Here is a 23,523-nt window from a genome sequence, read left to right as displayed (position 1 = left end):
AGGTAGGTAGCCGTGTTGGTCTGACACAGTTGAAATATATATATATATATATATATATATATGCTTTCGTAGATTTTCACGGGTACAGGAATGCAGGTTTTACACCCCGACTCTTACACGGGAAGACACCCGAAGACACCAAAACCTGCATATATATATATATATATATATATGTGTGTGTGTGTGTGTGTGTGTATATATATTGTCCAGTAGCACCTTAGAGACCAACTAAGTTTGTTCTTAGTATACGTTTTCGTGTGCATGTACATTTCTTTAGATACCAAGAAGAAACTTAGTTGATCTCTAACATGTTCCTGGTCTCTCTCTCTCTCTATATATATATATGTAGGTAAAGGGACCCCTGACCATTAGGTCCAGTCGTGACCAACTCTGGGGTTGCGGCGCTCATCTTGCTTTATTGGCCGAGGGAGCCGGCGTACAGCATGACTAAGCCGCTTCTGGCGAACCAGAGCAGCGCACGGAAACGCCGTTTACCTTCCCGCCAGAGCGGTACCTATTTATCTACTTGCATTGTAGCATGCTTTCGAACTGCTAGGTTGCCAGGAGCAGGGACCGAGCAACAGGAGCTCACACCATCACTCAGCCAGCTCAGCCCAGCCCCCTTCCTTCTTTACACAAAGCAAATGAGTCAGTGAGCAGAGGTGCCCTTTCTGCCATCACGGGGTGAGCGCCCGTTGCTCGATCCCTGCTCCTGCCAACCTAGCAGTTCAAAAGCACATCCAAGTGCAAGTAGATAAATAGGTACCGCTCCGGCGGGAAGGTAAAAAGCGTTTCCGTGCACTGCTCTTCTTCCAGATTAGGATTACCATACATCCCGAATTTCCGGAATATAATCCTCATAAACAGCGTCTGGATGGAAATTGCTGAGATGTCCATGAAAATGTGGGCGTATGGCAGCCCAGGTCGGCAGTGTACAGGTGAAACTCGAAAAATTAGAATATCGTGGAAGAGTTCGTTTATTTCAGTAATTCAGCTTAAAAGGTGAAACTAATATATGAGATAGACTCATATATATAATATCACAATTATAACAAATAAAGGCTTGACATATCTCGCTTTGCATGTCATGTATTAGTTTCACCTTTTAAGCTGAATTGCTGAATTTTCCACGCTATTCTAATTTTTCGAGTTTTCACCTGTAGATTTTCATTTAAAAATAGCTTTTTAAAAAACTCAACAACGTTTGAGTCCGGATCTTCACTTTTTGAAATATGCATTAAGTTATAGAATACACCTGCAAAGGAAAAAATAAAAACCCCAGTCTGGAGGGGCCCTCAGGGGGCAGAGCTAAACCCCCCCCCCATAAATCCACGCTTATGATGCAAGTGGGATCTGGCACAGCTCACCTTAAGCTCATCGATCTTCTGCTTGTTCTTCTTCTCGGGACCCTCGGATGTCGGCGGCTGCCCCTGTTGCTGCTTCTGCTTCTTCTTGTCTTCCTTGGGGGCCTTGACTTTCTCTTTGGTCTTCCCTTGGCCTTTGGAGCCTTTCATGGGAGAGTCATCGAGTCTGATTTCTGAGCCCCCCAAGGGAACCAGTGGCAGGTGGCGTATGGGGGGGGCAGGTGCAGCAAAGGGGGGAGAGGAGAAACAGAAGGAGCCGCCGTGATGTGCATGAAAGCTGACAGACAGCCGCTATCAAACCAATTTTTGCCCTTCCTACTGAGGCTTGGGGGAGACCACCAGCCCTTGCTATTAGTGTCTCAGGTACCATGCTGAAAAGGGCTGCACAGGTGAGGAATGGCAGAAGCGCCCCCCTTGCTCCCAATCAGGATCCTAGAAAAAACCCCACCAAGAACTCTGGCCAATATACCATATTTTTTGCTCTATAAGACTCACTTTTTCCCTCCTAAAAAGTAAGGGGAAATGTGTGTGCGTCTTATGGAGCGAATGCAGGCTGCGCAGCTATCCCAGAAGCCAGAACAGCAAGAGGGAACGCTGCTTTTGCTGAGCAGCGATCCTTCTTGCTGTTCTGGCTTCTGAGATTCAGAATATTTTTTTTCTTGTTTTCCTCCTCCAAAAACTAGGTGCGTCTTGTGGTCTGGTGCGTCTTATAGAGCGAAAAATACGTTAAGTTTCAAAAGTGGGAGTGGTCCCTACTCGCAAATCAAACGCACAGAAAAGCCCAATATACACGTTCATCTACCCACACTTAGGTGAGGACATATATGCTGCTTTAGAGTTTTTAATTTGATCCAACACATGTAATTATATTTGTTATTTCCAGGCATTATCTCTGAGAAATGTAGAAAATAACAGGACATATTTATACAAATTCCTCAAACTTACACGGCCCCTTAAAAATTAGGTAAGGAACCAAATGCTGCGTAATACTGTTTTATGATTTATGATAATTTAGAATTTGAATGTATTTTCATATAATGTTTGATACTTCCAGCTGATGAAGGTGAATACATCAAAACAGGGCCCTGTCCTGGTTTCTGATCCATAATTGACTTCTGACTTCTGCTCAGTGATTGAAACTAAGATCTTCACGTCAAATCTTATTATGGACTAATATGAACTTATCTCTACTCATAAACTCTTATCTTTAATACTGTAACAAATTATTGTGTTATACATATCCTTATGAGTTTGAGTTTGTAATCTCTATTTGAGTTTGTAATCCTTGTCAGAATACATACTTTTGAATGGATTAGTTTTTGTTACAATTGACTATTGATTTGTGAGTAGGGACCACTCCCACTACTGAAACTTATACAGGCCAGAGTTCTTGGTGTGCTTTTTTCTTGGTATATTTAATAACAAGAACTCCAACTTATTTAATCTCCCGATCAGGATCCTGACACTTCCCGGGGGCAGTGGGACAGTATAGATTTGGAATAGCGGTTCGCAGAGGGGCATAGTTCAGAAGACAACAGTTGGGAAGAACTGGGTGGTGAACAGCTAGGAGAAGAAGAACAGGGAGGGAGAGAGTTAACAGACTCCGATTCGCCAGAAAGTGTCCAGCCGATCTGTACAAGGTCACGGAGATTACATAAGGTAGCTGCACAGAAGGCGCAGTGGTTGCGAGATCAGGTTGCAAGATGAGTAAGTGACTCAGGAGGAAAGTGGGGGTAAACCTTAACTGGGAGCACCTGCGCTCCAAGAATGGACTCTTTGCTCTTCCACTGTGATCATTAAAATCTCTTTCAATGGTAAGAGACTATTTTTGCTTTGTTCTGCTCATCCGTGGCCAAAGAGAGGGACGAAACCGCTTCCCCAAAGCCTGAAAGAATGCTTCGATTCATTGGGAGGGAGGTGTTCATGGCTTCTCTTGGAAGTTTGGGTGCAACTCAGCTTGCAGGAAAAGGGCCTGCATGGGGTCCAAACAGCGTATGGGACCCACAGAACTATCCCTGTACCTTTAACCTCTTTGCTGACCTCTCTATCTCTCCTTCGAGGTTTAGAGGGGTACACATTGGGTTGCGTTTCCTTTACAACTTTCTGCTCCTCCTGACACTTTCTTGGGACCTCAAGGCAGGAGGAGGGAACTTTCTGATTCTGCATCAGACAGTGTCGGATCACAGCCTTCCCCGAGACTTCTGACATGCCCAGCTCCAAAGTCCAATTCTGCCAACTTTCATCGCCTCTTTGCCAATGATGGGTTGATGACAGAAAAACTGAGGGAGGTGGAGGGACCATGAAGAGAGGGAGACAGAAAGTGCCCAAACCTTTGCTTTTGGGCAGTTGGCAAAGAGAGAGAGAGGAATGAGTGGAAGGTGGCACAAACACTCTGCAGATGGTACCATGGAAGGGGCCTGCGCTGAACTCTTTTCATATGCATTCGAAAAAAATAAAAATGTGATGGCACAACAGTTTCCTCGAAGGTGGAAATGGGGAATTCATTTTTAACAGTTCTCAATGTTTCTACAGTTCAGATACTTGCATTTTGTTTCAGCTCTAGGAGAGGAGCTCATTTTTTGGGGGGGGGAGATTTGGAGAGGGCAAATCTCTCTGTTTCATAATTTTGGGTCTGTGGGATGGGGGAGTTGTTGTTTAGTTGTTTTCGTTTTAATTATTGACTTGTGTTTTTCATCTTGTGTATTGTTTTGTGAACTGCCCTGAGAACTTGTGACGAAGGGCGGCACATAATAATAATAATAATAATAATAATAATAATAATAATGCACCGCTTGATGGAAAAAAGAACCCAAACAAATCTCAAAGCAATTAAACCCTGCTCTCCTCCTGGTTTACTGATCCTCTGCTAAACCTGAAGCAGTTTGCAGATGTTTTGCATGGAACGAAAGCTAAACTCCTTTCAGGAGAGCCCTGATTTTAACAGCTGCATGGCCGATCAAGCAGCCCAGAGGTGAAGGGCTGCCTGTTCCTGGAGCTGCAGTGAGAAGGAAGACTTGACCTGTTAATTTCTGCCTGCTCTCCAGCTGTGGAAGGTGTAGGATCTGTCAGCAAGTGCGGCTTTCCTTGTAGTTTGAATTCCCCAAAGATTACAGGTTGTTTGGGGGGGGGGATTAACTCTCCTATCCAATCCCCCTTTCATTTCTTTGAACTCCAGATTTCCAAAAAATTTACCCTCAGACATATCCATCTCCTCCTTCTCCTCCGCTTCGGCCGCAGCCGCCTCCTGCTGTCGAAGCAGCTAGAAAAAGGAAATTAAAGGAAGGTCACACAACAATGTAGATGTTATAAGCTATAACATCTATGTTCATAAATGTACAAGGCAAACGCATACATAAGTATATAAACCACGTGTCTGAAATAGTACAGGAGAACAATTTCTAAAGCCATTTTGACTCTTTCAGTAACCTCAAATATTCCTCTGCAGTTTGTATGGAAATGGGAAAAGCCTCACCCGTTGTCTCTGTGCTCACAAATCCTGCCTTAAGGGCACATTAGGCTATGAATAGGGTGAGCCTGTGACCTGGACTCAGGAATTAAGTATTTATCATCACAAAAGAATGCCGCAATCACAGCTAAGGCAGCCCTTCCATATGATAGAATACACCATGGGTAGGCAGACTAAGGCCCGGGGACCGGATCTGGCCCAATCGCCTTCTCAATCCGGCCCGCGGACGGTCCAGGAATCAACGTGATTTTACATGAGTAGAATGTGTCCTTTTATTTAAAATGCATCTCTGGGTTATTTGTGGGGCACAGGAATTCGTTCCTTTTTTATTTTCCAAAACATACTCTGGCCTCCCACAAAGTCTGAGGGATAGTGGACCGGCCCCCTGCTGAAAAAGTTTGCTGACCCCTGGAATACACAGCCTAGAAGGGCATTGAATTATAGAACTGTAGAGTTGGAAGGGACCCCAAAGGCCATCTAGTCCAACCCCTTGCAATGTGTGCTGGGATGAAGTTTTTCCGGCAGCATTCATTGCACAGAAGCCCCGGGGGAATTTGGTGGCATGTGACCAAGCCGGCCTAACAATACGGGAAGAGCCAAGTATATCTCGTCTGGAATTAGAATTTGCTTTGTTTTGCAGAATGGGAGAATGACTCTTGTGTTGAAGGAATGGGTTTCTGTGCAGTGAGTCTGAAATGGGACCCAAAACCCCCATTTTCCTTCTCCAAGGAAGCATTTCTAAAATGCATTAACTTGAGCACTTGAGTCAATGTATAAACAGAAAACCAGCTGTATATACAAGTGCTCAAAGCCCTCTCCTTTATCAGTCCGTGATGGCAATGGATGGCCTTGCGAGTTCCGAGTGGAACAGGGATGGCACATCTGGCTCTTATCTTACATCCTGACCACAGACGCACAGACCTTGAACTACAGTTCAAGAAGGACACTGACAAACTGGAACGTGTCCAGAGGAGGGCAACCAAAATGGTCAAAGGCCTGGAAACGATGCCTTATGAGGAACGGCTAAGGGAGCTGGGCATGTTTAGCCTGGAGAAGAGGAGGTTAAGGGGTGATATGATAGCCATGTTCAAATATATAAAAGGATGTCATATAGAGGAGGGAGAAAGGTTGTTTTCTGCTGCTCTAGAGAAGCGGACACGGAGCAATGGATCCAAACTACAAGAAAGAAGATTCCACCTAAACATTAGGAAGAACTTCCTGACAGTAAGAGCTGTTCGACAGTGGAATTTGCTGCCAAGGAGTGTGGTGGAGTCTCCTACTTTGGAGGTCTTTAAGCAGAGGCTTGACAACCATATGTCAGGAGTGCTCTGATGGTGTTTCCTGCTTGGCAGGGGGTTGGACTCGATGGCCCTTGTGGTCTCTTCCAACTCTAGGATTCTATGATTCTAGGTCTGACAAGAGACCCGGAAACGGCACTAGGAGTTCTCTTAGAGTTGGTGACCTTCTTCTTTCCCCAAAATAAGAGTATAGGAACAGGAATAACCTTTTATGGTCAAGAGTACTGGAACAGGAACATCTGTTTATGGTCATGGATGTCTACTTACGTGTATGAGCTGACGTGGTTGGATTCCTGGGGAAGGGGGAAGAGGGTGCCTGGAGGATATATATACTGCATGAAATTTCTCATTTCTTTGGACTTGCTGTGGACTGACCAGGCAAGTGCCTTCTGCTATCCGGAGAGCAAAATAAACTCTTTCTCAGAATCAACCTTGGTGTCGTTTGACTTCCTTTCTGCCTCCCGGGAGCAACGCAGACCCCACTAGTCAGTAAAGTCTAAGAAGGCTACAGTGTGGCTTCCTGCTCCATATTTTGCACCAGCTTCTCTTGATTGCCACCTGCCAACCACTCACCTCCTTCATCGTCTCGATGGAAGCAAAATACTTGGACCACCAGTCCAGCATGCTCTCGTCAGGCTCATCGTCCTCCTCCTCCTCTGCACCCCCTTTCTTCTTCTTTTTCTTCTTCTTCTCCTTCTCTTCTTCCGACTGCAAAATAATGGGGAAGAGGAGGGTGACAGAGACACAGTCAGAGGTTCTGGTTTTCAAACGTTTTTCAGAAGCCGAACATCCAACATGGCTTCCACGGCTTCTGATTGAGTGCCGGAAGCTCCTGCAGCCAATCGAAAGCTGTGTCTTGCTTTTTGAACGGTTTCGGGAGTCGAATGGACTCCCAGAATGGATTAAGTTCGGCAACCAAGGTACCACCGTATAAGAAATCTGCTTTAAAAGGGTGAAACTGGATATGATGGGAGTTTCAAAACACAATTGTATGTAATCGTGATGATAAGCATTGAAGTTGGGTGGACAGGAAGTCGTTACTATTGCAGAACAGGATCATAACCGTTGAGTGATAAAGTGTAACTTTGAATCTTGAAATAAAACAAAATATTAAAAATGAGAACAGAATGTGGACTATTTGGACCATTGGCCTGATCCAGCAAGCTTTTCTTATGCCCGTCGTGGGATCATAGTGTTTTAAATGTGTGGCATGGCACTCGGTTTAATTCAGCCCTCAATGCCCGGGGAGAAAGGCCTTGGACTGACAGCTAGCAAAAGCATGCGCAGGAGCTCAGTCGTCACAATAATGATCTCTGGCAAGCAAGCAGCCCAATAAGCAGCAACAACTCCCCGTCAGTTTTATGTAGTTTATTTACAAGGAAAGACACATCCAGAGAATGGCCCTCTCGCCTGCTCTCACTAGGAGAAGTTGCTCAGTCTGACTCTGTTGGGATTCACGGAATGCTGTGTGGGATAATAAGTCTGCAGGCTTGAGTTTGCTAGTTGATGCAACAGGCTGATGCAATACTTTCTATGGAGGTGCGGGGCCAGAGAGACTCAGCAGTAATGTGCTAACAGTTGATTGGCTGTCATCAGTTTAAAAGGGAAACCTGTCCAGCAGTAAAGGTGGTGGTGTAGAGGAGTGTGGTCAGAGAGAGAGAGAGAGTCTTCCTATTTGCCTTAAGGTGAAGCCAGGTACTCTGTTTGACTGTATGAACTGCTCATATATTATAGCCTGTAGATATTTGTATTTAAATAGCTCACAATAAATATACTGCCATGAAGAACCTGGAACTCTGAGCGTTTCTGCTAAAGCACTGTGAAGAATTCGCAACAGTCCCTCCCCAAACAAGAACGCCAAAACCCCAGCTTTCTACTCCTTCCCTTCCGTTTCTCTCTGAGCCTCTCCAACCTCCTCGTATGGGGACTGCATGACTGGCCTATCTCCAGGGGCATAGCTAGCTGCTCCAGCAGCCAGAGCAGCAGGGGTGGGGTGATCCATGCACGGGGGCATGGCAATCTGCCCACAGGGATGGCTCAGCGATCTGCCCAGGGGGGTGCCACGTCAATCCGCCCAAAGGGGTCCTGCAGCAATCCGCCTAGGGGGGTGCCATGGCAAGCTGCCCAGAGAGTCCACCTGACGGACACAAGCCCCAAGCTTCCGTTTCGGGCACGCACAGGGCCCTGAGCCACCGCATCACTCCCAGGAGAGACCCATGGCTCGGGAGCGCTTCAGGCCAGTGCTGCCCCCCCAAGGTGTGCTATTTTGGCACCCCCTCAGGGATGACACCCAGGGAGGCCCTCCCCCACCACCTCCACCTTTCTCCGCCACTGCCTGTCTCTTCCCCAGAAGACACAGCCTCCAACCCTGGCTTATCAGCTGGTTGCCTGGCCACGCTTGGACCGACTTCTAACTCTTCCTCTCCATGGGAGCTAGCAGCTTGTTCCCTGGGAAGGAGGGGGGCCAGACTGTCCTCTCTAAACTCAGGCAGACAGCTCCCATCTACAGAGTCAGCCTCTTGCTTGCTCAGCTCAATTTCTGAGGCTGGCTCTTTCGCTGTGCTCTTGGGGGGGGGGCACGTTCCTGACAGTCACCACAGAGCCAGGCATGGCACATCAGTCACTTACCACATCCACTTTCACGACTGCGTCAGAGTTCTGCCTCCGGGGGAAGGAGAGGAAAAGGGAGAAAAAGAAGCACAATTACAAAGAGGATGGCAGGCCTGCAGTTTGCAAACACTCCAACATTTCCCAGATAAAAAATAAGGACATTTCTCACTCTTCCCCGCAACTGACGCTCCTCGATCTTCCATTCTCCCCCACCCAGAACATTTCCCAACAGAAGGCAGGTCAGTGCCACCACTACTTCCCCAATTAGACACAGCAAAAACGCCCTCTCTTGTCCTGAGAAAACCTCTTAATCCCGATTTTATTTTATTTTATTTTGTGCTTTGTTAAATTTACAAAGAGAAAAGCACTCTTGGAAATTTCCATTCCACCTTTAGTTGCAGACATGGAACTGTTACATGTCACATGTCTATTTACATTCCAGCACAGTTTGCGGGGAACTTCCGTCGTGTATAGCTTTTGCTTTTGACTCTCTCTCTCTCTGATGCGACGAAAAGGGAGACGACATGTTTCTTTTGTCCTGATTTATGCTTCATAAATCCGTAGCTTGTTAGTATGTTTCCACAAGCCTCACGCCTCTTCTGTCTGCGCAGTATGCTCTGCTGATACAGTGTGCTCAGGCTTTGAAGTCTGAGTCACTGTTTTACGTCACACCAGAGGTCGGGGTTCGTCACGGCTGGAAGGGCATGATCCAGCTGGGGGCTAGCCAGCTGGCATCTCGACCCCCGAAGGATGCCGACAAGCACACACCAATAAATACATTTTAGAAAACTTACCGCTTCCAGCTTGACCATGGTTTCCATCTTCTTGATGGGGGCCTCGGGCTCCATGTTAACCACGATTTCCCCTGTGGGGTGAGAGATGGGTCCACCGTTGGCCAGGGCTGCATAGGCACTCATGAGCTTAGCTGGGCAAAGGACAGAGAAAGAGAACCGCAGAAAAAGAGGGAAAGGGAGAGAGAAGAAGGAGAAGAAGAAGAAGAAGATGATGAAGAAGAAGAGGAAGAAGAAGAAGAGAATTGTTTTAGAACAGAGGTGGCCAGAAGGCAGAGATTCTGGAGAATTCCAACGGAAACAGAAACAGAAAGTGTTTGCTTATTTGCCCTGTGTCCGGAATGGAAATCAATCCCGTGGATAGTGTTAGTTTCTGTTTGTTCCACTGTGCAGTGCTTGGAGTCACAAGACTCTGTTTACATTCCTGGGATTCCAGACTGTTGGAAGTCTCATGGAAGACAGGAGACGGATGTGATGTTACTGGTTTCCTGTTCCTTTGTTTTCCAGTTGCTCTCTGCTTTCACAGAGAGAGCATGTATATTTCTTTTCTGTCTGCGTAACTAGAAATAAAACTCTCTGCAATGTAGCTCATATTTTCTCATCCTTCCCTGCTGCTGGATACTCTGTGTAATGAGGGAGCCTTATCAGAGGCTCAGGTCATTAATCGTCGTCGGAGGCGACTCCGAAGGACTCAACCGGAGCCTGAGCTTTTCCAGCTCGTAGCAGAGGCTCCGACAGATAGTTGGTGGCTGTTTCAGTCTGTGAATGATACCTGTTTCCCTGGTGGCCTTGCCCCAAATATGCCCTCCTGACACCTTCCATCTTACAGGTGCTACATAATACCCACTCCACATCTTTGGAACTCCCCGCCTTGTGACATCAAGCAGGTACCTTCCCTGTCTTTTCGGAGCCTGATAAAAACATTTTTTAAATAAAAAAAATTAATTTGGTTTTTCAGATTAAAATTTCACAGTCACATATCCAGCATACAGAATAGAAACAAGATTCCAAAGAATCTCCTGGATTTCTCTCCTCCCTTTGTGGGTCCTTTGGTTAATCTTTTCCTCCTGCATCTTTTATGATAACCCAAATCTTCTACCTCTCCATTGTGTCCAAAATACACCATTAAACTACAAGTGTTTTTCCAATCCTACTAACGATTTTAACTGTTTGCAATGGTTTTTAAGATAAATTTTTAAAATTTCCCATTCCTTATTAAATCTTTGGTCTTCCTGATTTCTGATTCATTTTAGCCATTTTGGCATAATCCATCAGTTTTAGCCATTTTGGCATAATCCATCCAATTCTTCTCTGCTAGGGACTTTATCGTCTTTCAATCTCTGGACCAGTAACAACCAAGAGTAACATTCGCAGAAAAACATTTCTGTTTAGACAAGCCTACTCAGATTTCTAGGGACGCGGGTGGCGCTGTGGGTTAAAGCCTCAGCGCCTAGGGCTTGCCGATCGAAAGGTCGGCGGTTCGAATCCCCGCGGCGGGGTGCGCTCCCGCTGCACGGTCCCAGCGCCTGCCAACCTAGCAGTTTGAAAGCACCCCCGGGGGCAAGTAGATAAATAGGTACCGCTTACCAGCGGGAAGGTAAACGGCGTTCCGTGTGCGGCTCTGGCTCGCCAGAGCAGCGTTGTCACGCTGGCCACGTGACCCGGAAGTGTCTTCGGACAGCGCTGGCCCCCGGCCAATAGATGTGAGATGGGCGCACAAACCCCAGAGTCTGTCAAGACTGGCCCGTTCGGGCAGGGGTACCTTTACCTTTACCTTTACTCAGATTTCTAGAAAGTTGATGTGTTTTTAGTTTAGTGCTTTTTTAAAAAAAATAAATCTCTTAATTATTTTTACTAATAATTTTATTGTTTTGATTGCTTTGTAAATCACTTTGAGTGTTATATAAATTTTATGTGAAATGAATAAATAAATTACATCCCTCCCCCATTTAAATTGTGTTCCCTTTGCAACGAAACGAATGTTTTGGAAATAATCATGGCATGAATCATGCAAAATCCCCAATTTATGCAGATTGTGCAGATAGTTATGTGAATTCTATTGACAAGTAGACAGCGAGATGAATAACATAGCATTTGGCAGAAAGCGACCTGTTGTGGGTCAGAAAGAGCCCTGATTGTGACCAAGACAGGACAGAGATAGCTGCCTTCTTCTTACGTCCCTCCCAGAAGGTGTGATTAAAGGAAGAAAAAATGACTGGGAAAATGGAGAAGAAAATACCGGGAGAGAACGCCTCCAAGCTTCAGAGAGAAAGCTTGCAGGGACGAGAATAAGCACACAAACAAGTTGAATATTTCACCTTCTTGGTGGTGGCACCTGCCTGGGGAACACCCTCCCACCAGACGTCAAAGAGAAGAACAACTACCAAACTTTTAGAAGACATCTGAAGGCAGCCCTGTTTAGGGAAGCTTTTAATGTTTAATAGGTTATTGTATTTTAGTGTTTCGTTGGAAGCAGCCCAGAGTGCCTGGGGAAACCCAGCCAGTTGGCCAGGGTATAAATAATACATTATTATTATTATTATTATTATTATTATTATTATTATTGTCATCTAGCCCAACCCCCTGAGATGCAGGCATCTCAGCTGAAGCATCCATGACAGGTGGCCATCCAACCTCTGCTTAAAAACCTCCAAGGAAGGAGTATCCACCACCTTCTGAGGGAGACAGTTTCACCATCGAACAGCTCTTGCCGTCAGAAAGTCCTTTCTAATGTTGGGTCAGAATCTGCTTCCTTGCCATTTGAACCCCTGCGGACCAGTACGTTTCCGAGCACAATTCAAAGTGTCGGTGTTGACCTTTAAAGCCGTAATGGCCACGGTCCAGTAGACCTGAAGGAGCGTCTCCACCTCCATCGTCCAGCCCGGACACTGAGGTCCAGCGCCGAGGGCCTTCTGGCGGTTCCCTCCCTGCCACCCTGAACATTCCCACATTTATTTCAGATGTGGGGTTGTGTGGAGAAGTAAAGTCAGAAACAGTGATTTGCTTAAGGTTACCCAAGCGATTTCCTAGGTCCTTTTGGGATTTGAACCAGGACCTCTGATGCTCATGGAGCTCAGTTTCTTAACTACAGAGTGGGCTCATTAAATAGCATTCTGCCCCACACCCTCCTGTCTAGCAAACCAAGACCCTAAAGACTGACCATTTATCACGTACAGTGGTACCTCTGATTGCGAACAGGATCTGTTGCGGAGCCCCGTTCACAACCTGAGTAGAACGCAACCCGTGTCTGCGCGTGCGGGGTCACGATTTGCCGCTTCTGTGCATGCGTGTGATGTCACTTTAAGCCTCTGCGCATGCGTGAGCAGCGAAACCCGGAAGTAACCCTTTCCAGTACTTCCGGGGCGCCGCAGTATGCAATATGGAAATGCTCAACCTGAAGCAAACGCAACACGAGGTATGACTGTACAGTGGTACCTCGGGATGTGAACGGGATCCGTTCCAGAGCTCCGTTCTCATCCCGAATGGAAGGCAAGACGCGACGGTACGTCTGCGTGTGCTCGGGTTGTGTTTCGCCGCTTCCACGCATGCGTGTGACGTCATTTTGAGCGTCTGTGCATGCGCGAGTGGCGAAACCCGGAAGTAACAAGCTCCGTTACTTTCGGGTTGCCGCGGAGCGCAACCCGAACGCGCTCAACCCGAAGTGCATTCAACTCGAGGTATGACTGTTGGGAATCAAGCCTTTATCAGGAGAAACTGGCCACTCTCCAGGCACCCGGCTTGATCTCCGGTTGACCTCCCTATGTGCATTCCCCGGCAGGATACAGGCTAGGTCGCGATAGGCGATCCTTCTCAGCGTGAGAAGAACACCCCCCCTCTTTCCTGCCCCCCCCCCGGGCAGGGGAAAGAGATAGACAGAAACGTATTTACATGCCTTTATTTCTGTCTTTGCAGCGTTACAGAAAACACGTCTGCTCTCTTCAAACTCCAGCAGCCGAAAGACAAACTCCTCCTGTACTTCCTGTACAGCTCATATTACACTCTGAGCTAATTCCGGTGCTTCGCACTGTGAATAGACTGTCCCTCTGTTTCCCACGGAACAGTGCCAACATTCCCATTATGTTTTGCTTCCAAGCTACCAGCAGCTCGCGGCCGCATTGCTTCTATATCGTAACAATGACTGTACTGGTTGTTCCCTGTTCCAAGTTACACACTTAGTTCACACCAGAGATGCCCCGTCTCCCAGACCCCATAACATCACCTTCCCTCCCTCCCTCTGGGATTACCTGCTGTGCTCCAGTGCTGAGCTTTCTTATCCGGAGGCCTGTAGATGAATTTCCTCAGGGAGTTCACAGCGTGGCTTCCCACAAGGGTGTAACGCCCGAAAGCGCGGCAATCCACAACGCGGATGTTCAGTGGGGGATGGAGAAGCTCGTTCTCAGGAAGATCCTGCAAGGTACCAGATGCAAAGGTAGGATTTGGCCAGGGTCTTTTGGGGGTTGGGGGAAGGGAGGAATCAACAGATCCCTGCTGTCTTCAGGGTCATCTCAGCCACCCCCTCCTTGTTCCAATGCCCTCATTGGTCCCAAATCTAGAAAGCTGAGATCTGATTGGCTGAGATTACTGCCGCTCTGGGGAAATGTTTTATTTTATTTTATTTCTTAAAAAATAATTTTCCACAATAATAACAAAAACCACAAAGCAGAATAACACACAAAAACAGAAAAAAGAAAAAGAAAAATACATCAATGAACGAAAGAAGGGAAAAAAGCAACAATAAACAGATAAACAATAACAACAAACTTAATTCTTTACAAATCCAACCTTTTAAACATCTTGGCTGACTTCCTCTAGTCCCTCCTTTCTGAGTTTCCTTGTAGTTGAAAGTAACAGCTTTCCAATATCATTATTGAACTAAAACAATTTCCAATTATAGTCCATCTTATTCACATTTCTTAATATTGTAAATCCCATTTATTTGATTATAACTTAATTTAATCCTAGGCCTATTTGTTTCTTTCAAGTAATTTCTAATTTTTTATGTTACAATATTTATTCAAATAGTCCTTAAGTGTCCACCAGTCCTCTTGAAACTCCTCTTCTTTCTGGTCGTGGATTCTTCCAGTCAGGTCTGGGGAAATGTTTTAAGTTGAAATGGAGATGAAGGTGATTGACTACATGGAATTGGCAGAAATGACTGGCAGAATCTGAGACCAGGGAGAAGAGTCGGTGAAAGAAGACTGGAAGAAATTCAAAGACTACTTACAGAAACATTGTAAAATTAATGAATGTTAGAAGGATGTTGGATAGAAACTAAGCGGTTTCCAGCTGTAATGCTTTAAGAGATATGAAATTTTATTACAAATGGGTAAAAGTTTAATGGTAAGGATTTGCTGAACTAACAAATCAAACTGGAATACAAAGAAGGGAGGTATGAGGAGGTCCAAGGAAATAAGTGTATGGAAGATATGTTATTGAAAATTAATGTGTGTTTTTAACTGTTTATTATTTTGTATGTTTATTTTTTCTTTTTCTTGTTATATCTTAAAAACTTTTAATAAATATCTTTTTTTAAAAAAGAAATGGAGTGTTTGGAAGACACCCCCAAGGGAAATCTAGTCCAGCCCCCTGCAATGCTGGAATCTCAGCTAAAAAATCCCTGGCAGGTGTCCATCCAACCTCTGCATAACAGCCTCCAAAGCTGTCTCCTCTTTTCCTGGCTAAACATCCCCAACTCCTTCAACCGTTCCTCATGTCATAAGAACTCTAAGGTCTCAAATATAAATTAAGTGTTCATAAATGCACAAGGCAAACACATACATTATATAAACCACATGTCAGGAGAGCAATCCTGGAGCCATTTTTTGTCTTTGCTTGCAAATCCTGTCCTAAGGGCATATTTGTGTATGAATAGGGTGAGTCTGTGACCTGGGCTCAGAAACTAAAGTATTAACCATCACAAAAGAATGGCCAGGCTGCCCATGTAATGCAATCAGTGACCACTATCAGGTATCCTGGCAGGCAGGAGTTCTGCTGTAGACCGCCTCCTTCTGTGATGTATGTATGATGTTTTGGGGTGTGGTCTTGAGCTTACGGGGAGGGGCAGTTTTAAAAGTCTATATAAGGGCTTGCGCACCACTGTTCAGGGTTCCCCCTTCCTCCTGCATGTGGTGAGTAGGGACCCTGTTGCAACAGTTTAATGAAGATCAGGCTTACTAGCTGCTTTGCTTCTCAATATTCTCTGGTTGGCCTCTATTATTTTCTCCTACTGATAGGGAACCCACTTAAGGACTCTATATGAGGAACGGCTAAGGGAGCTGGGCATGTTTAGCCTGGAGAAGAGGAGGTTAAGGGGTGATATGATAGCCTGTTCCAATATATAAAAGGATGTCACATAGAGGAGGGAGAAAGGTTGTTTTCTGCTGCTCCAGAGAAGCGGACACGGAGCAATGGATCCAAACTACAAGAAAGAAGATTCCACCTAAACATTAGGAAAAACTTCCTGACAGTAAGAGCTGTTCGACCGTGGAATTTGCTGCCAAGGAGTGTGGTGGAGTCTCCTACTTTGGAGGTCTTTAAGCAGAGGCTTGACAACCATATGTCAGGAGTGCTCTGATGTTGTTTCCTGCTTGGCAGGGGGTTGGACTCGATGGCCCTTGGGGTCTCTTCCAACTCTATGATTCTATGATTCTAAGGACTCTATATGGGCTCCGGAATACCCCATAAGGGAAAGGGAGCAGTTTATGTCTTCATAACACTCATAAGACTTGGTTTCCAGACCCTTGATCATCTAGGTTGCTTTCCTTGGGCACTGTTGCCTAACAAAACCAATTGCAGGAGAGCAAGTGTGAGAAAGGGCTATTGCCTCCATGTTCTCCTTGTGAACAGTGGCATTGTAACGGGAGGCAGTGCACCCCAGGTGCCATGTCTGGGGGGGGGGTGACAAGAAGGCACCCCACGGAGGCTCCCGCCGCCACCACAGCATGAGCAGCCATCACGCCACCACAGCTGCCTGTGCAGTATCCCTCTGTTTGCAGCTGCAGCCGCAAGCAGAGGATCCCGGCACCGGTGGCAAACCGCTATCTACAGCGCATGTGTGCCGTCGCATGCATGCACTGTACTTAGTGACGCCGCACATGCGCTGCACACAGTGGTTTGCCACCAGGGCTGCTCAAACGCCGTACGGACAGCAGTGGGATCCCTCTGTCATTGCTACAGCCGCATGTAGAGGATCCTCCGTTTGCGACTGCAGATGTGAGCAGAGGATCCCGGCGCTGGCGGCAAACTGCTATTTAAAGCGCATGTGCGTAATCACTGTTAGTTTCTGTGTGTTGCCACTGTGCAGTACTTTGGAGTCACAAGACTCTGTTTACATTCCCCACATTCCATACTGTTGGAAGTCTCACGGGAGACGGATGTGACGTTAGTGGTTTCCTCTTCCTTTGTTCCTTTGTTTTTCACTTTCTCTCTGCTTTCACAGAGAGAGGGTGTATTTTTCTTTTCTGTCTGCGTAGCGAGAAATAAAACTCTTTAGCCATGTAGCCATAAATCTCATCGTTTCCGTGTGGTGCTTTGATTCTCTGCTGGATGGGAATGTGCCTGAGGCCCCATCAAAGGCTCAGGTCGTTAATTATCGTCAGGGGCGATTCCAGAGGAAGATGAGCTTTATCAGCTTGGCCGAGCGGAGATCCCGACAGTCGCATGCATGCGCTGTACGTAACAACGCCACATATGTGCTGTACATAGCGGTTTGCCGCTGGGGCCGCTCGAGCGATGTACGGACAGCGGTGGGATCCCTCTGTCACCGCTACAGCCACATGTAGAGGATCCTCCGTTTGCAGCTGCAGACGTGAGCAGAGGATCCCAGCACTGTCCGTACGGCACTGGAGCAGTGCTGCTGGCAAACCACTATGTACAGCGCATGTGCGGCATCGCTATTTATGGCATATATGTCATACGTAGCGATGCCGGACATGCGCCCTATGTAGCGACACCCCACCCCAGGTGTCATGACACATTCGTTCACCCCTGCTTGTGGGCTTCTAAGGATTGGCTCCTGATTGGCCACTGTGGGCTGGATGGACCTTTGGTGTGATCCAAAAGCCAGGAGGGGAGAAGGCTCTTGTGTTCGAATTCTGCTTGCTGGTTTCCCACTTGCCTCTGGTTGGCCACTGTGAGAACAGACTGCTGGGCTAGAGGGGCCACTGGCCTGATCCAGCAACCACTTCTCACGTCCTTATGCACCCATCTCTGCTGGGGGAAGATACTCACCACTTCAAACCATTTGACCAAGGTGCTGAAATTGGGATTTTTCTTGTAATTCTGGATGAGGGACGACTGGACTCCCCTCCCGGCACATTCGATGTCCACTCGAGGCCGATCCACCTGGGCCAAGTTCACACGCTTCAGGTCTCTCAGTCCCCAGAACAAGATCTAGAATTATGAAAAGGTAAAGGTAAAGGACCCCTGACAGTCCAGTCAAAGGCGACGATGGGGTGGCGGCGCTCATCTTGCTTTGCAGGCCGAGGGAGCCGGCGTTTGTCCGCAGACAGTTTTTCCGGGTCATGTGGCCAGCAGGACTAAGCTGCCTCTGGCGAACCAGAACAGTGCATGGAAATGCCGTTTACCTTCCCGCTGGAGCGGTACCTATTTATCTACTTGCGCTTGGTGTGCTTTCAAACTGCTAGGCTAGCAGGAGCTGGGATTGAGGAACAGGCGCTCACCCCATCATGGGGATTCGAACCGCTGACCTTCTGATCGGCAAGCCCAAGAGGCTCAGTGGTTTAGACCGCAACGCCACCCACGTCTAGAATTATAGATCGCCGAAGAATTGATGCTTTTGAATTCTGGTGCTGGAGGAGACTCTTGAGAGTCCCATGGACTGCAAGAAGATCAAACCTTTCCATTCTGAAGGAAATCAGCCCTGAGTGTTCACTGGAAGGACAGATCCTGAAGCTGAGGCTCCAAGACTTTGGCCACCTCATGAGAAGAGAAGACTCCCTGGAAAAGAGCCTGATGTTGGGAAAGCTACCAGCATGAGTTTGGCCAAAGTGCGGGAGGCAGTGGAAGACGGGAGTGCCTGGCGTGCTCTGGTCCAGGGGGTCACGAAGAGGCAGACATGACTAAATGCCTAAACAACAACAACGACAGATCAAGCTTGCTTTGAGCTGCTCCGGAAGGGAAGACCAAAACCAATGGATTAAAGTCAATCCAATTCAAAGTGTTGTTGCTGACCTTTAAAGCCCTAAACGGCCTGGGCCCAGTAGACCTGACAGAGCGTCTCCACCCCCATCCATAGCTGTCAACTTTTCCTAAACAACTAAACAACAGCAACAAAGAATTGTGGAGTCGGACGAAGGGACTGGTCAGGGATTGGACTGAAGAGGAGCACTGGGGATCGCCCCCTCCTTCTCCTCAGCTTCCCTTGGAGGAGGAGAGGGAGTGATGGGGATCGCGCGCCCCCCTCCATCAGTTTCAAGAGAAGAGGGAGACAGGACTGAATTACAGCAGAACTCAGAGCTGGAAGAGAAGGAAGGGGAGAGCTGATAGCAGAGACTTCCTTGGAAAGCAGAGAAGAGCTACCATCGCCAAGAACACGTCGCTCAATTAGAGTTCAAGAGCAACGGGCTCAACGACTACTGGGGCCCCCATAGAGGGACCCCCCCATGCCTGATAGGACTCTGAGGACCATCTAGTCCAGGCATGGCCAAACTCAGACCTCCAAATGTTTTGGGACTACAATTCCCATCACCCCAGACCACTGGTCCTGTTAGCTAGGGATGATGGGACTTGTAGTCCCAGAACACCTGGAGGGCCAAGTTTGGCCATGCCTGATCTAGTCCAACCCCCTGCAATGTTGGACTATGCAGCTGTCCCGTATGTTGATCGAAACTGCAACCTTGGCGTTATCAGCACCACGCTCTAACCAACTGAGCTCTCCACCCCCATCGTTCTGCTAGGACGCTGAGGTCCAGCGCCGAGGGCCTTCTGGCGGTTCCCTCACTGCGAGAAGCAAAGCTACAGGGAACCAGGCAGAGGGGCCTTCTTGGTGGTGGCACCCTCCCCATGGAACTCCCTCCCAATCAGATGTCAAAGAGATAAACAACTACCTGGCGTTTAGAAGACATCTGAAGGCAGCCCTGTTTAGGGAAGTTTTTAATGTGTGACATTTTAATGTATTTTTAATCTTTGTTGGAAGCCGCCCAGAGTGGCTGGGGAGACCCAGCCAGATGAGAGGGGTACAAATAATAATAAATAATAATAATAATAATTATTATTACTTGGAAGCACCAGTCCAACCGCCCGCCATAAAGGAAGCGCAGCGCCGAGGTTTTAAGCTTACCTCCACTCTGTATTTGCTCAACACAGGGCGGATTCCTAAAGGCACAGGCAGGATGGGGCCCCGATCCATGTCCGTGGGGCCGTCAATGGGAGGAAGCTCTGACTTCCCGGCTGGGCCAATCTGCAAGAGAGAAGGGCGGCAGGTCGAATCTGTTCCTTTAGCAATCTCTCTCTCTCACACACAAACACACATTTGCCAGCCGCCATGATGCTTTCGTTCACCCTTGGAAAGTTAGCCCATCCCGTTCATGCGCTGCTATGTGGGGAAGTCTAGAACCCCTGCTTTGAATAAGGTAAGCCCAAAGTCACGTTTTTGGATAGAGTACGTCAACTCTTCATCCTTTACTGCGTGACTCAGAAAATTTGGGTCCAGTGTTTTGCCCGAGTCTTTGAAACGAAGATTGGTACTCAAGGAATATGTAGGGTAGGGGGTTGCCAACTTTTTTTTGGGGGGGTGCAGAGGGCTATTTGGAATGAATGTTGAGAATGTGCCATGGGTGCCAGTTACAAGATGGCTGCCATGGGGTGTGTGGCATTGCAAGGGCTTTTTGTTTTCAAAAAATAATGTTTAAGGGGACTCTCATTTTGACTCAAGAAAAACCACCATTTTATAGTTCACATCGGGAAAAAGAAATAGAGTAAATGGACAAAAGTACAAAGATTCAAAAAATGTTTAGGGGTATGTATAACTCTGTATCCCCCCAGGGGGGAAAAAAACACTGGTCATTGCACAACGTGGCAGCTGTGGGGAAGCGGAATGATAGATTCCATGTAGGAACGGCTGAGACTACAATTCCCATCATCCCTGACCACTGGTCCTGTTAGCTAGGGACACGGAGAAGCGGACACGGAGCAATGGATCCAAACTACAAGAAAGAAGATTCCACCTAAACATTAGGAAGAACTTCCTGACAGTAAGAGCTGTTCGACAGTGGAATTTGCTGCCAAGGAGTGTGGTGGAGTCTCCTACTTTGGAGGTCTTTAAGCAGAGGCTTGACAACCATATGTCAGGAGTGCTCTGATGGTGTTTCCTGCTTGGCAGGGGGTTGGACTCAATGGCCCTTGTGGTCTCTTCCAACTCTAGGATTCTATGATTCTATGGATGATGGGAGTTGTAGTCCAAAAACAGCTGGAGACCCAAGTTTGGGAAACCCTGATCTAGTGTGCTCCCCGGGGATATTTCCTGAGTCATTTCACAGGTGCCAATACATGCACTGGTAGCAGCCTGGTACAAACAGGTGAGCCCTGATTCAGGGAGAAGGACTCAGAGCTGAAATGGAAGCCACTTTCCCCAAGTTGTTTCTTTCCGATATTTGGACAGAAACTACCAACACGGGGCTTTGTGAAGTGCCCAAAAGTATAATCAACATTAATTCTGTGATCCGGGTGGAAATTTCACGCTGGAAACTGTACGTCTCTAAATCACCGTTACAAGCATGCAGGTTTCTAATAGCTCCAAGACGCAGGCAAAGAGACTTTGAGCATGCTGGTGATTTCTGAGAGGTGCCAACATTTTGGGGAAGAAAGGGTGATTGGTGGGCTGAGCTGACATTTTCTTCCAGAGGATGTGCAGAACAGCCCCTTCGGAGGTTACCCGCATGCCCAAGGCCCCGCTCCGCGATTTGTGAGCGAGTTATGGATGGAAAAAGTCAAGGGAGGGAGAGCAGGACAGGTGGGTTGTGAGACAAGCAGAACTTAACCTAGTTTGGTTCATGCAGACCAGAGGAAGAGAGCGAGATAATGCAAAGGGCAAAATAAGAATAACAAAAATCAAATCAGGGTGTCCTGTAATACAAGACAAGGCCCCCAGCTAAGAGAAATGAGAGCATCACAAAGGGGTTTTCTTTCGGCTGCAGCAATCTGGGAAGCACCTTGATCTGCGGCACGCATGGATCATTGACCGCCAGCAAGGCCCGCCTGATCTCTTCATCGTCGTAAGGAAGCTGAGAAGATGGAGGCAGGGCGGAAAGAGAGAGAGACAGACAGACAGACAGACAGAAGGACGGACAGGACAGGACAAATCCACAGATGTAAAGAAAAGAAAAGAAAGTCCACTCTTAAACAGGCAAACAGTGCAGCAGATGGAGAAGACAAAGTCCGCTTTCAAAGAGTGAGATGAAAGAAGGAGTTGTGTCTTTGGCAGGTGGGATCCTTGGAGATTCCTCCATCCACACAACTTACAGTAGACCCGAAACCCGTGCGCCATTTATTTATGTGATCGCAGCCTTGTGTGCTTCACCAATCAATCAATCAATCAATCAATCGATAGATAGATAGATAGAAAGAGGGCCAGAGAACAGGGAAAACCCATTGAAAGGGGCTGAACCATATCTTATGAGAGCTTCCAGAACTCAGAAAGCAAGACGGAGGGCTTAAGAAGCTTTTTCTGCACAGGGTTTTCTTGTGGTTGAAAGAGATTTTAAAGAGTTCTTTGCTTACTAAGCTCTGAGATCATTTCAGGATCGTGGGATACTCCTGCAAGAACTTGCAGAGCCATCGTGAGATCTTGAGAGATCTCGGACAGCCCTGAAATATCTTGCAGAAGCACCTCAGGGCCTTAGCATGAGCTTCCCAGAAGCCAGTAACATACCTTCCAATTGCCCCATTTCAAGCAGGACTGCCCTGCTTTCTTTGAAGGCACTCTGGGCTCGGCTTCTGTCCTGGGGTGTCCTGATTTCATGGGGCCTGAGGATGGGGACCCCGGAAGCAGCTCCCGCAGTGGCAGCATCATTGAGAAACAGGCAAGAGAGTTGGAGCCCTTCCTTCTGCTTCCCAAAGCCGGGCAAAGGCATACCTGTGTCCCAATTTGGGCAGGTGGGAATTGTGACGATCACACAGGGTCCCCGGACGTTTCACCATCTATTGATCCCTGTGCCACGACTTGATTTCTCGCTGCCACCACCCAGACCCTACCTGGTACAATACTGAGTCCAGTCAGGGTTAAATTGGAACACAAACTTCTGTTTATTTATTGCAGTTTAAGAAACGTGTGGTTTCATAAACGGTATTGGTCAATTACAATCATGGGGTGCCTATCCAGACCTATAACTTCTGCTACCTGCTCTTGCTCACTAAACCACCTGTCAGATATTTACTTGTCTTCCTAGCTCCTAATTGTTCCTGGCTCAGCTTATTTCTCTACACTAACTCAACCTACCCACAGACTCCATCCCAATTCACTCCCACTCCAACCAACCACCCAACTCCCAACAAACTCCTCCCAGAGCTGGTTTTATAGTCCCTCTTGACTCCACCCTCCTGGGTTCTGATTGGGTAACTTGTTTAACTACTTCACCTCCAGCACGCTCATATGTTAACGTCACAGGAATGGCTTTGAGCAGGTGAGAACGGTTGCAGGGGCACAATTCCGGGGATCTTCCTGGCTTTCCCTTTGGGCGCAGACCCCCAAAACATAACCCCGATGTAAGTTTCAGGCCTAGTGTACCAGCTGCCTGGGAACCATAACAGAAAAGACTAGTTCGTTAGGTTTTGGCCCAGTTCTCCAAACTGTGAAAGCCATCCCAGAACCTGATTCTATCTTCTGTTGATGCAGAATTCGCCTTTTTTTGCTGCTGCATCACGCTGTGGACTCATGTTAAGCTTGTGGTCCACTAAGATTCCTAAACCCTTTTCACATGTCCTGCTGGCAAGCCAGGTGGCCCCTGTTAGGATATTTCCGTTCCACCTTAAAAGGG

The 23,523-nt window shown here is 47.3% G+C and overlaps 1 protein-coding gene across 13 annotated transcripts in view; it reads right to left on the bottom strand.

The window, feature by feature from the left end:
• Positions 1-23,523, bottom strand: part of OTOF (otoferlin) — a 221,762-nt gene that overhangs the window by 33,404 nt on the left and 164,835 nt on the right. For 5 of the 13 annotated variants that reach the window (XM_082217194.1, XM_082217189.1, XM_082217195.1 and 2 more), the window contains 9 exons: positions 21,700-21,771; positions 19,830-19,949; positions 17,759-17,920; positions 13,774-13,936; positions 9,533-9,663; positions 8,757-8,786; positions 6,702-6,836; positions 4,557-4,623; positions 1,368-1,537 (listed from right to left, as the gene is read on the bottom strand). In XM_082217194.1, the coding sequence (XP_082073320.1) occupies positions 1,368-1,537; positions 4,557-4,623; positions 6,702-6,836; positions 8,757-8,786; positions 9,533-9,663; positions 13,774-13,936; positions 17,759-17,920; positions 19,830-19,949; positions 21,700-21,771 (1,050 nt within the window). The remainder of the gene's footprint in view (positions 1-1,367; positions 1,538-4,556; positions 4,624-6,701; positions 6,837-8,756; positions 8,787-9,532; positions 9,664-13,773; positions 13,937-17,758; positions 17,921-19,829; positions 19,950-21,699; positions 21,772-23,523) is intronic. The other 8 variants (XM_082217197.1, XM_082217196.1, XM_082217190.1 and 5 more) reach the window with 5 other exon arrangements.

Source organism: Podarcis vaucheri (genome assembly GCF_965113315.1).
Source record: "Podarcis vaucheri genome assembly, chromosome: 3".
NCBI lineage: Eukaryota > Metazoa > Chordata > Lepidosauria > Squamata > Lacertidae > Podarcis > Podarcis vaucheri.
This window is presented reverse-complemented; position numbering and strand designations above follow the sequence as displayed.